At 42.9% G+C, this 13599-nt stretch overlaps 1 protein-coding gene across 1 annotated transcript in view; it reads left to right on the forward strand.

The window, feature by feature from the left end:
• Positions 1 to 13599, forward strand: part of COL22A1 (collagen type XXII alpha 1 chain) — a 220451-nt gene that overhangs the window by 68368 nt on the left and 138484 nt on the right. The window contains exons 7-11 of the mRNA XM_063408152.1: positions 290 to 370; positions 968 to 1081; positions 2966 to 3010; positions 7027 to 7080; positions 7864 to 7899. Coding sequence (XP_063264222.1) covers positions 290 to 370; positions 968 to 1081; positions 2966 to 3010; positions 7027 to 7080; positions 7864 to 7899 — 330 coding nt within the window. The remainder of the gene's footprint in view (positions 1 to 289; positions 371 to 967; positions 1082 to 2965; positions 3011 to 7026; positions 7081 to 7863; positions 7900 to 13599) is intronic.

Raw genomic sequence — 13599 nt, forward strand, 5'->3', positions numbered from 1 at the left:
TCAGACAGAAACTTGGCCAGAACATGGGGATTAGCATGAAAACCTGCACCAGGATTTGAATAGGCATTTTCAGGGTCTTATTATCTCAGCTCTTGTAGCATGCTGAGATATTGGTCTATTATTGATAGGGAGAGCTAGAGATTGACTACAGGATCCATAGAACCGCTCTGAAGTTAGCACCATCTGTTTTTTTGTTTGTGTTTGCCTCTCTGTTTGTGTCCAAGCAAAAGGACACAGGGTCTTTAATAATTCACTGTCTCTGAGACTGTTGCCTCCCTTTGTCTCCCAGTTTGATCTTCAGCGGATGGTGATTTACTGTGATTCCAGGCACGCCGAGCTGGAGACCTGCTGCGACATTCCCTCTGGACCCGTAAGCTGCTTTTTGTCATTTATTCATTTTCACATGAACACTCCTCACTGAAATCAGGGAATATGTGGCAGTGGGGGATTATAATTTTGTTTAATAAGGGTGATTGAAACCTAACTGTGTAATTGGCAGTGTAGCAGCACCGGAGGAGGACCACTGCAGAGGGATGAGTATGAGGAATTTGAAGTTTCCAAGTTCCTCTTTCCTTGTCAAACTGTCAGGGGAAACAAAACCCCAAAGTGATGATAGAACAACAGAAATGCAACATGAAATATTCAACATGTTTCCCACTGGTTTTATTTGGAAACAGCTAAAAACAGTGCCAGTTGCAGCTTATTTTCTTGTGCCCAACTCTCACTAGAAACTTCTACCCTACTTTCACTCTTCTCCCCTCAGTCTTGGTTATAGAGGTTCATTGTTCATTTTGCCACATTTTCCCCTATTGCTTGTATGAATGGCTTTTGTGGGATTTCATTCCTCATGAGGATGCATTTGGCTGTGTGTTACACAGTAGTGTCTGTGGGATTTGTCTAAAGTGGGTGGAAGGGGAAACTTTCCAGCATCAAAGGCTTTGTCCTGACCTTGGGTGTTTGGGTGCAGTGCCAGGTCACGGTCCTGACGGAGACACCTCCCCTGGAAGTGAGGCCCACTGTTGGCAGTGAGCAAGTTGGACATCTCAAGATTTTCAACTGCTCCTGTCCTCCTGGACAAAAGGTGAGTGTTGAGATGAGTGTGTTTCATTTGGGATGTCTATGGAGGTAAAGGAAGTTTCCCCAGGTGTTTTCTCTTTACTTAATTTAGTGATTCTGGTCATGCTGGTAGTCCTGTGTCATGGGTTGACATTAGACAAAATGCCAATGCACCCATGAGGGTATATTTTACCTAATGAACTCCTGTGAGATGTGGTCAAGAACAGAGCAGAGCAGGCCTAATACTTGAAGCAGACAGACAATTTATTACACTACATAACAATGGACGATAGAAAAGGAAAGAAAAACCCAACCACCCAAAAGCAGAAGAGAAAACCTCCCAAAACACTGCTTCTCCTCCCCCCAATTTCCATTCCATACATGCTCACTCAGTTGACTCCAGCACATTACCTTCATCTACTTGCTTAATCCCTCAACAACCCTGGGTTCCTAATCCAAATCATCATCCTTTAAAATTCAGACAATCCACATTCCATCCAGGACGAGAGGAGTCTCTCTCGCACCACAGACCGCCCCCCCCCACAGGAAACACAGGTCCACCATCCCGTGTTCCCACGTCACCCATGGCACTGCCTCGAGGGGTCTGCCAAGGTGACACCCTCCTTTCCATGTCCGGCACTCTCACTGCCGTCCATGGACCTGCACTGCAACAGGGCTCTTTTTAAGGATGTTTTGGCCAAGTACCAAAAACCAGCCATCTTCTCATTTTGGGACTCAGGTCCCCCCCATTTACCCCTGGGGCCGGGGGCTCCAAGAAGCAGGCCAGAACGTCTCTGGGTTTAAGCCAAAAACATCCACCCAAACACAGTCTTATTTATAATCAGGAGGGTCCAGGGTCCGTCTATGGCTATCTTATGCAAGAAAAGTCCAGCCTCATAAGCCACTCCTCTTCATTCCGGCAATCGAAGGGGCTTCTTTTCATCTCACATTACCCTCTCGGTCCCAGGCTGTCCTCTCTCTTCTAAAACCACCAACTATGAGAATACAGCGTCCAGGGATAACTCTCTTCTGCCTTAGAAAGAGTTAAAAGCTTTATCTCCCACCACCAAGGTCAGGCACAGGCGATCGCAGACACTGCAGCTCTCACAAGCAGCTCCAACTCGGCACCTTCTCTCTGTGGGGGGAGGAGAGAGACGGGACCGGGGGGGGGAAAGGGGGGGGGAACGGGATGGGACAGGGAGGGGGGACGGAAGACACCTCCAAAGTTCTCCCTCCACCCCTCCATTCTAGATGGAAGCTGGACCAGCTCCACTCCAGCTCCCTCTGTTCCCCACCCCGAGGCCCACCTTGCTCAGCCAGGCCCACCTTGCTCCCCTCCCCCACCCGGCCTAGCCAGGCCCGGACAGGGGAGAGGAGAAGACGCTCCCTCTCCGAAAGCAGAGCAGGAAAGAGAGAGTCCTGCTGGGAAATCCGGCTTTTAACCCCTCGTGTCCTCAGAGGCGTGTCCACCTCTTAGTGGCCAACAAAGGTGCCAATATTCAGATCTAAAGACTAATTGGTTTGACCACTACTTCCAAAAAAAACTCACTTCCCTTCAAACCACGACATCCTGGTAACACCATTGAGAATAAAGTGATTATTCTTATCCAGCTCAGTTATGTGTATACTTCTTCAAATAAAATAAAGCAGAGTCTGAAGGTAAATGTGGCCACATTGAAAAAAATTCTCTTGGCTTTTAAAAGCAATGTGCTTGCTTTTTCTGGCTCTGACTGGGACCTCTGAGAAACCAGTTTCGTTGTCATTGCTTCTGAGGGCATGTCAGCTTTATTATCTTCTCTGTTTAAACCTGAAAACATTTTTGTTGTCCTCAGTAGTTGTAGGATTGATCCCCTTGCTTGAATATAAAATGAGCAGATAAGTTTGATTAATCATGTCTTTTTTGTCTTAGGGGGAGAGGGGTCCCCTTGGCTTTGAAGGTCCCAAAGGTCAAAAGGTCAGTAATATGTGCTAGGTCATTGTTTAATAAAAACAGCAACAGTGAAACAATTTCAGAGTAAATTGAGGATTTGAAGATTTTGAGAAATGAGAGTCAATTTAGTATGCAATTAAGTTCAGATAGTTCTGGTTGAGTCTGGGACTGCAGAAGTTTTTTGTGATCTTTTATCTTTATTTTAGGCTTGCATTTAGGCCTCTCTCTTGCTGCTTTATGTAATTCTTAGAGTAAATGTATTGCAAAATCCTTTCCTGCTGCTTCTAAACTGGCTTTTCTGGAAGTTACTGTTATTCATTAGGTCATGCACAGCTCCCATGGTAGGTCACCTGGAAAATGAGGTGCTGCTGCCATGCTGTGCCATGCTCAGCAGTAATATATGTGCATAGTTTAGGTAGCAGCCTTCCAGCCATACTCCAGAAAATTTCTTGAGACTGGAGGTAAAGGATCAGTCACAATCTGTTATCCTTAGCAAGATTGCCTGAGTCATGATGTTAAATATAGGCCACCTCCCTCAGCACTCTTATTCCTAGATAAAAGGGTAGGAGAGTGGTTGTGATATCTGCTGCAAGTTTCACAGTGCAGCCTTTATATTACCCTGCCTGTTCTGCAAGCCTCTTTGATATACAGGTGTGTGCATTCAGCATAAACACATTTTCTTTCTCTACCTGGTTCCAGATAGAGCTGTGAGGCAATAGACTCAAAGGGAGTACTTGTACAGGAAGAAAACAGAGAGTCACAACATTGCTGGAGAGGTGAAAGTTGGTGGTGTTGGTAGTTCCCAGTTTTACTATTTGTAAAAAGCTATTTGGGAAAAAAGTTATATTCAAAGCTATTTCCATCTGAATCACTTCTGCAAAGTGAGTCACTGAATTTGTACCTGTTTGGTGAATAATTGAATTGCTTCCCACTGAAAGTCACTTAGTTATTGTGAAAGACTGTGAGAGGGGAAAGGAAAACTCTGGGTCTTGGAAGGTCAAACATCTTCAGAGAAATGTTGTCTTTTGGCAAAGCTTGGTCTGCTGTCTGCAGGGAGTTTTGGAGATAAGAATATGCCTTTTGGAGGCTGGTATGAAAGAACATGGGCTCATTACTGCTCAAATGTGCCTGTGCAGAAAAAGGTTCTTTATGCTTCCAAGTATATATAAATAGGAGCTTTCTATTTTAATCCATGACAGCTTAAATAGTGATGGGCTATTTTAAGGAATGGCAAAACCATAACAGTTGTGAGGAGGTTGCAGGAAAGACAATGATGATAATGATAAAAGCACCCTGCAGCAAGATCCCTTTGTCTTCCCCTGCTTTGCCAAGGTCTGTGTGCTGGGGAGGGCGTCTCAGTGTGCCGTGGGTCAGCACAGGGGTGCAGGACATGCTGGTGGAATACAGAGGAGTGTGTCCACAAGCACAGCATCAGCAGGTTTCTGGAACAGACCCCAAAACGACTGACCCACTCCTGCAGATGGGAGTGACTTTTCCCTGGCTGTAGTGATTTAGATTTGTACACAAAACTGTACACTGCAGGACTGTGTCGCAGTCTCAGGGACCTGGTGGGGATGATGCCATTTAAACATGGGATCTTGTGATGATTTGAGACAAATGATTTAGCTTCTCTATCTGCTAAATAATGTGAGTAGTAGATTTTTCTCCCAGGTTGCAAAGACGTTGTGATTCAATAACATATACCACTCCTGATGGCAGTTCTTACATCGCTATTGCCAAGGACCAGCTTGTCACAGCCCTTGCTCTATGTTCAAGAATAAATTTTACCTCCCCTTCTCTCTCCCTGCTTTACTGAGCTACCCAAGCTAAAATCCTGGCCTTGGCAAGGAATTCAATGTTTATTTGCAGCTTCCCAACGTTACCACCTGGTATTTATTAAAGAAAGATGAAGATAATATGATTCTGATCTTCTCTGTGCTTTCAAAGGCAGGGAGAAACAGGAGAGCTTGCCTCTTTATCAAAAAAGTGGAAAAAAATTCTGGGAGATAAACACCTCTGCCTCAATCACCCATGCTGCCAAAGTGAGGGTAATGCACGGAGACACAGTTGATGTGTTTTGGAATTAGATACGGTAAAGGATCGTACTGGGAGACAGCTAGGCAGGAAATAGCTGTGGCAGAACTGGCTAATATGTCTGAAGCTGGGGCCTATCGACAAATTTTAGATGTTAATGACAACCCAGGCTGATTTATTTTCCTTCCACCGTCCCTCTGCAGGCTGTGCTGTTTGCAGGCAGCCAGGATGGCTGGTTGGGGCACTAGGCTGATGATCAACAGGCTCCTTCTCTCTTCCAGCACCGCTATGATCCACGGGTAGAGAAAATTCTTTCTCTGTGAGATGTGTTTTTGTCCACAAAGAAATACAATTCTTACCTGCCACTGTGAAGTTTGTGAAGTCCAGTGTATTAGACAAGCTCTAGCAGCATGTATCTTTTCCTCCAAATTAGAAAGGCTTGTACTTTCAGTGACTTAAAAGAGATGGTCGCATAAATATTTTTTATGAATTTTACCGCAGCCTTCTTAATTGACCACGACAAAATTTTTGCCTGTATGCTACTTTCACTGTGAGTTTTCTTTATTTCAGCAAAAAACAAAGCTGAAAGGTAAAGAAAGAGACTTCCATATTTCCTGTGCTTTCAAAAGCATTTCATTACCTGGGGAAAAAAAAAAAAGCATGATCCTGGGAAATGTTTTCAGTTCCTGGTGCTGCTAAGCACATTTTTTTCAGGGGCATCGATCAGGATAAATTGGATAGAGACACAAAACTAAATCCTGCTGTGGTCCATGTGGGGAGATTTGGGGAGAGCAGGGGTCATCAGACCTTTTGATGCTCTGGTACTGGAGGGTCCTGCCCCAGGTCTGAGACTTTTTCAGCTCGATGTTAAGTCTGTACTGAAGTCTGTAGTGCCTGATTTCCCTCTAGCAAAAGAGATGGGAGGCACAAATAGGTGAGTACATTGTATTTGTAAGTGAGAGATGGGGTGCTCAGCACAGCACATTTCTGGTTTGTACTTTTTGGGTGAGAATCAGGAAGGAGCTAGGCAGAGGTGTGTGGGTAGAGCCCTCTGCTCCCCAGCAGCTCCCAGTGCTAGAGGAATTGAAGGAACTGGTGGCAACATAGCACATAGCCTTGAACTAGTCCAAGTAGTGGATATATCCTCAGCAGGTCCTTCATCCTCTAGTTTTGAGACTGCAGAGCAGTGTGTGAAAATGATTTACGGGTATTTTTTCTGCACTTTCTGGGTTTGGCACCACTTTTAGTTCTGTATCTGATAAATATTTATGAAATCTTGGATCTTTGATTCTTTATTCCTTTTACCCCTATCCCTTTTAGGAGAAAAGTGAAGAAAAAGTTTTGCTTGGTTTTTCATCGACCATTTTTCACTTTTCCTCCCTATGCATGTCCTTCTCCAGTTATAACTTTTCCAAGCATTATAAGTTGTATCTTTTCAATGGTCTCTCTTCTTACTTTTCCTCTCTCCCATTGGAACAAGCAGGAAGAATGACTGTGTGTGCTGAACACTTGTGGGAGGGAAGAGAAAGGTTCACTGATAGTGAAAATTTAGTGTGACTGAAAACAAGGGGTTTGGATTACAAAAAAAAAAAAAAAAGCTCTAAAATTTTAACAATATTTTCAGATTATGTTTTGCACATTTTAGGCATGTACCCTCTAAGTCTTCTGCAAAGCACCTTTCCAAGTATTTTCTCTCTTAATAAAAATAAGGGCTTTTGAATTACTTCGCAAGAGAAAACTCTCTGCCTTGCCAGTGAACTCTTAAGGCTTCTGCCTGTATTTTCATATGAAAAACAGACTACAAAATCAATCTGAAAACTTGGATGTTCAAGACATGCAATTAGGTACACCCAGTCCTTAGGGTAGGAGCTGAAATCTTGGCTGTAGAGACTGGTGGTACGAAAAGTGTCCATAATTTGAGTCAAACCCTTGTTGCATCACTTTCCTTCTATGTCTAAGAAAGGAACAAATTAATTATGTGATATTAACACATTTTCTATTTCAAGGGAGAAAGAGGCATCCCAGGGCTTCCTGGACTCCGAGGAGAGAAAGGAGAGTCAGTAAGTAAAAAATACCCAATGATTTTGCTAAAGGAGATGAAAATGTAAGTAGTTGTTTTCTCCTTTATGGTGAGAATCTGCTCACAGCATTGTGTGCCCTGGTCAAAGCTGTTCCCTCTGCTGGACCTGAATCCCAGGAGGAGCCTGATCTTCCTGGCACCCATTGGCCTCTCTTGGAGAGGGGCAAATGGAGGTTTCATCCCTTGTACAGCTGATAAATGACTTAATATTGACCTTCTAATGAAATATGTTACTTGGGTGCACTTGGTCACCACAGCTGTACGTCTGCTGGGGGACAATATGAGGCAACTGAACACTAAAAAGATGCAAATCTCTCTTGACTTTTTACATTCAAATGACCAAGACACAGCCTTCTCCAGCTGTAATTAATGCAAATGCCAGGCTGAGTTTTTGGGCAAGAAAATCTTTAACCCTACGTAAAATTCATTCCAGTAAGCGTTGTTGGCAACTTTGCTTTTAGAAGTGTAACATCATGCTCTTCCATGAATTAAAAATAAGATGTTTTTCTGGCTGCAGTAGGAGAATTTGGGATAAGTTTTTAGTTTAATTTGTCACTGAATTATTATCAAGGAATTATGCCCAAAGAAAATTGTTTCCCCCATAGTAGTTGAGAAGTGACTTGTATATCTATATATAAAGAGAGATAGATCTTGGATGTATAACAAGGAAAACATGAAATATGTATTTTTAGTGTTGTTTGATATCCTTGTTTTCAAATGTACATTTTCCCTTTTTTTTTTTTTTTTTTTTTTTAATTTCTAGGGCAAAGCTTATGGCATAGGAGAAAAAGGAGAAAAGGTAAGATCTAATCCTTCCCTGCTCCAACAAATGAGTTGCTTGCTGTTGCCTTTTGTAGTTCAGAGGTTGCTTTTGGAGTGCACAGGATACAAAAGATGTGACACAGTTGGATCTTTGTGGGGACCTTTATGCCTCCTTTTGCAGACAAGCTTTTGAGTTTTCATTGCTTTTTACCCTTCATGTTCTTTGAGTTTCCATGTGCATTGGCCATGGAAGATCTTATCAAATTGAAATCATAATCTTTGCTTTGTGTAAGCAGCAGTGAGCTCGTGGAGGATAATGCACTAAAGAAATTGGCCAGAAGGATGAAAAACAGAAAGAAAGCATAATTTTGAGTTTATTGAATTTTTCATCAGGATTAAATTTGGCTTATGAGAAGTCTGCATAATCTTTCTTTCAACTGGATCTTTTAATTAATAAACTGAATGAAAAAAGCTAGAATATTTTTTACTTCAAATATTAGGCAGGACAGAGTAAGAAAAGGTTAAAACTGAGGATACGGAATAACCACTTAAAACTTCTGTGTTATCTATCTTGGAAAACTCTGTCATTGGTTATCAGCAGTGGGAAACAAGTGGCAAGGCTGGATTAATTTGCATTTTAAAAAGATGGTGATTTTGAGGCAATTCTGGCAACAAACTTTCCAGTCTGCAGAAAAAAACGAGTCTCGATGCCTAGGCTTCTGAAGAGAATTAGCTCTCTCTGCAGCCCTGTATCACACCTAGTTGAGGGTGTTTTCCCTATTATCAAAATGAAATTTCAAGTTGCAAAGAAAAATGGAGAAAGATTGACAGGATAGGAGACAAATGTATTAAGGAAGAAGCCATGGTCCGTATTGAAAATTAGATTGAGAATCTGTTGAGATGTTTTCAGGGAATTTGTGGCTACTCAATTGCTCAGAGAATTTCAAACAATATTGGATTGAGATCAGAAAGGAAGAATGCTGCACTAGAGAGAACATGGCATTTATGCCCATTGCAGCTTCTCATTTACTCTTTCTATGGTTATGATATATTGATTGTATATAATGGTAATTCATCATGTGGAATTACAATTGAAATGCCAGTTGCTCATGGCAGGAAATATTATTGAGTCAGGCTAGAGACATGGGGGCCATAAAGAGCACATTCCTGCATTCATTTTTCTGCAGTCCTCCCACTGACAGACCCTATTTAGCCTTTGAGACTCAGGATTCAGCCTTAGGAAAGCAGCTCGTGTTTGGCAGGCGGTGAGAGCCAGCACTGTGGTGGGAAACATGATGTTTATGGTAGTTTATGGCATTAATTGTGCTGTAGTTGAAGCAAATTCTTGTTTTCTTATGTTTTGAACTCTGCAGAAAAAAGTTCATAAAATGTCATTCCATCTTTATTATTTTCATGTAGAGACAAATAGGTTTGCAGGTCTGGAGGGGGAAAAGTAGAGAGATGTCACAGTACGTGCAGAACTTCTTCAGCTGGAATAGCCAAACAGCACTGAGTGCCCAAACAAATGTGTGGGCTTGGAGGATGCTGAGTTACGGTCAGCTCGTGGTGTTTATTTGGTAACTCTGCCACCTGAGGCATCTTGTTCTCATCTGTGGAGGGAGGGTTAACGGGAGCCAGGGCGTTTGTGCTCCATGTGCACCCAATGGCTCAGTGTCAGTGCTGGTGCTGGTGCAAAGATTTACCAGCTGTATGTTGCTGGCCTGATTAGAAAGAGAGCCTCAGGATATAGAATCATAAAATCATACACTATCTCTAGTTGGAAAGAATCCATATGGATCATCTAATTCAACTCTCTGCTCCTTCCAGGACTACTTAAACTAAACTGTGTAACTAAGAGCACAATCCAGATGTTTCTTGAGCTCTGACAGGCTTGGTGCCATGACCACGTCCCTGCACAGTCTGTTCTGGTGCCCAAGAAGTAGCCAGAACCACAGGGAGCAGGGCTGCAAGTGCCTGCAATTCCAGTTACCATCAAAGTAGAATAACCTATGAAATTAAAACCTTCCCAGAGAGAAGAACACCTGGAAACAGAGGAATCATGTGGCTCCTTTGTTTGCCTGCAGTGCTGCAATGGCTGCATGAGCAGGAATTCTTTCTCACTTTGGCTGTGACAGCTTTGTTTCCTTGATTTTTGTGGGTATGAGCCAGTGCTGGAAAGCTGCATCAGAGATGCTGGACTTCACTAACAGCTGCAGTCTGTGTGGTTGTTGTTGTGCACGTGCTGTGGGATCCCTTAAAAGGACGAGGCTCACATCCTAAATGTTGATGGAACAAAGTGGTCTCACCTTTGAAAAGACTGAGATGACAAGATTAAAATCACCCCCTTATTATAGCCTTGCTCTCCAGCTGTGCCAATGCCAAACACCTGTCAGACCACAGTGTTGCCAAGTACTGTTTGCAGGGCATTTTTGTGAGGCCTGAGGCACTTGTCGGAGGGAAAATCCTGTGCTTTTCCAGAAGGACAGGAGAGGTTCTGACCTTGCTTCTCCAGGTCATCACCTTGGTAATATCACCAAGTTAAAGCCAAAAGGATGCTTGTATTAGCATATACAACATGTCAAGCACATCATTAGTGGTAAACCCCAAGATAATAACAGCTATGGAAAAAAACCTAATTCTTGTTGACATGAGGGTTTGTGTGACTTTTAAACCCAGGAAACTCACTGTGATGGTTCAAGCAGCAGCCTGGCATGTTCTGCCAGGCCTAAGTAGCTCAGAGTGATGGAGGGTGCTTTTTATGAACAGAAACATGCATATCCAACCAAGTAATTATGCACAGAAAAAAAAAAAAGAAAATACCATAATGAGTCTACAGGTGCCCTTGTAAACCACTGTCAAGTGATTTTCCTGGAGAGGTGGGATTCAACTATTGCTGCTCTGTATTTCATCTTAAATTTCCATTGTTGACTGTCATCTTTCAGCTCTTAGAGTTCTTAATCCCTTTCACATTAAATGTAGTCTGTCACATTTCTGCTCATAAATCTGTGTCCCTTTACTGTGTGTTCATTCACTTTTGCAAATGCTTGTTGTTTAACTGATTGTTATATGAGGGTAAATATCCAATTCTGTAACATCATCACCATGAAAGGGAATGCTTTAGCTTTATTCTGGATGTTTTCTAAGTGGCTATCTGCTAAACCAGATGGCCTGGTCCTGGAAGGGTTATAACTCACATCTTCAGATCTCTATTGATGCAAGAGTGAGTAGTAGGGGCAGGAGATGAGTGAGGGCAGCAGGAGCAGCTGGAGAGCATTTTTGAGGATGATTCAAGCAAAACGGGGTTTCAGTAACTTGATCAAAGTCAGAGAATTCATGTCTGACAGGGGAGGTTCTGCAGAGCATGAGGTCTGCATTCCTGGGGCACAGCCATCCAAATCACGAGCCAGCCCTTCTGATGCCTCTGTGCAGAATTTAACTGGGAGGCTTTCAAAAACTTATGCCTTTGTCTTGCAAAGTACTGAGCATCATGCAATGGTGCTGAGACATCCTCCCAGCATCCCAAAGGCCAAGAGCAGGGAAAAGGCTCTGTAGGCAGGAAGGTGCTTGGAAATGTGATGACTTCAGGGGAAATGAGACTCAAATCTGTCAAACTTTGAGTGATATGGAGATATTAGTGTGAAATTATTTTTCACTCTTTCTTCTATTGTAAAACTGAAGGGGAAGCAAGCCAAGCTACCTGATAGGAAGTTAAAAAGAACAAAATTAAGTTGCTTTTCATCCAGCAGGTATTGAAACAACTCTTTGCAAACTCCTCTGGAGGTTAAAATTTCATGTATTTGAAAGAATGCATATGAGTTAATTAGACAGAGACATCAGTAAACCTCTAGTGAGCACAAAGACATTCTCTGCTTCAGGATGTCAGTGGAGCTCTGCAAACTGTGATTGGTGACAGAAGGACAGAAGGTTTGAGAAATTTTCCATGAGGAAAACTGAGGCAGAAGGGCCAGAAGCTCACTGTACCTTTGTCTTGACTGCTGGTAGCTGTTCTTAGGCTTTTGTACAACCCTTGAATATTCCTAACACCTTTGTTGCCCAGAATGAGACAAATTTCAATAGTTTGTTCAGGGTTTAGGCCAACCCTATTCACATCTGTTGAAGAAGAGTAGGAAGCGTGAAAAAAAGTTCCATGAAACAAGTGGAGCAAGTGATCACTACCATGATTTTTCCACAGGAAACCAATTAGTCAGAGGAAAAAACTCTAACCATAAACATCCATCTTTTGCAGAGGTGGTGAATGAAGGTTTCATTATGTTTTGCACTGGGACTTCCGTCACTAATTAGTTTTCAAGAGTATCCAAGCTTTCCTTTTGTGCTTTATCTGTTTCCCTTCATGCTAATAATCACACAGGCAGCAATGAATATGAGAAACAACTTTAGTAGATTAAGTCTATATTCTCCTAGCAATTTTTTTTCATGGTAAAGACTGATAAAAATGCAGAAGGGTTATTACAGTATTTCTGAAGATAATAAAATCTCTAAAGTGGCTTGGCTTATTAGAGATGCAGTAGTGACTGCAAGGCCAAGCATAGAAAAGAAAAGCAGGCAGATAGTTCAGGCTCTGGTCTAGACTGTAGGACATCCAGACTTGGAACTTGGCTCTAATGACCTTGAGCAAAGCAGCTAGTCTTTGTTCCCCTAAAATTAACCTGAAGACCCTTTTTCTCTCCAGGTCTGTGTATCTTGCCTGCTAGATCCTTCAGACAAAGGCTTTGCTTCCCTTCCCTTCTCTTCTAATTTGTGGTTATTGCCATGTTTAGGGCTTCTGGAAAAGTTGTGTAAATCTGCTCTGTTACAAACAGTGTCTCCACACAGAGCCCTGTGCTCTGTCTGCCCCGAGGCAGCTGAATATACCAAAGGCCTGACCTGAAGGCCCTGTTGCTTTTTTACCCCTGTGCTGTGCTGTCAGCAGGACTTACCAAATCAGCACGAGCACTGTGCCTTTAGATCAGGGCTGGCCAGCATCCAGCAACTTGGGACACAAAAAAATGAGTGCAGTTCTGGCTGCAAGAAGTGCTGCAGGCATAGCTGGAGCTTGGTGCTGCAGGCTGGTTTGATGGAGGAAGAGAACTTTCATCTGTATATTTTTAAGGGATGCATTCTGGGACCAGGAGGATGGTGTGTGTGATTTGCTGGCAGGCAAGGCGCAGGCTGGCAATGATATTTTAGACCCAAGGGCCAGAGGTGAAAGCTTGAAAACAGCTTCAGTACAAAGGAGGGGGAGCAACCAGCTTGAACTTCTAATGGCAGGATCTGTTCTCTGAGCTCTTCAGTGATACGGGGCCTAAACTTACATGAACCAAGAAATAATCCTTATTCCTGCAACTTCCAAATAAAACTTATTATCACTTCAAGAGATATGTGTGTCCTTTTCATTGCCGAAATGGTGAGCCCAGTGCAGGGAAGATGTTCCAGTGAGGTTACAGACCTTGCCTGGGCTGCTGTGGTGTTCACGTAGTGTCACCAAGTCCCCAGACTCACAAATGCCACTCAGTTTACCCAGGACTGGTGAGCTGAAGGGTTTTCCCAGAGAGACTAAGGCAGAAGCAGACTGCAGAAGCCTTGCTGCATCAGCATCCCTTCTGGCTCCTTCAGTGAGCGCATCTTGACAGTAACAAGATGGGAAAACATCTCCAAGTTTAGAGATAATATTGAGTTGAAATTTGCAGACAAAACCAAACCCCGGTGCCCTGTCATTGATGCTCCTTGGAGACAGTGG

This window comes from Prinia subflava, chromosome 1, assembly GCF_021018805.1.
Source record: "Prinia subflava isolate CZ2003 ecotype Zambia chromosome 1, Cam_Psub_1.2, whole genome shotgun sequence".
Lineage (NCBI taxonomy): Eukaryota > Metazoa > Chordata > Aves > Passeriformes > Cisticolidae > Prinia > Prinia subflava.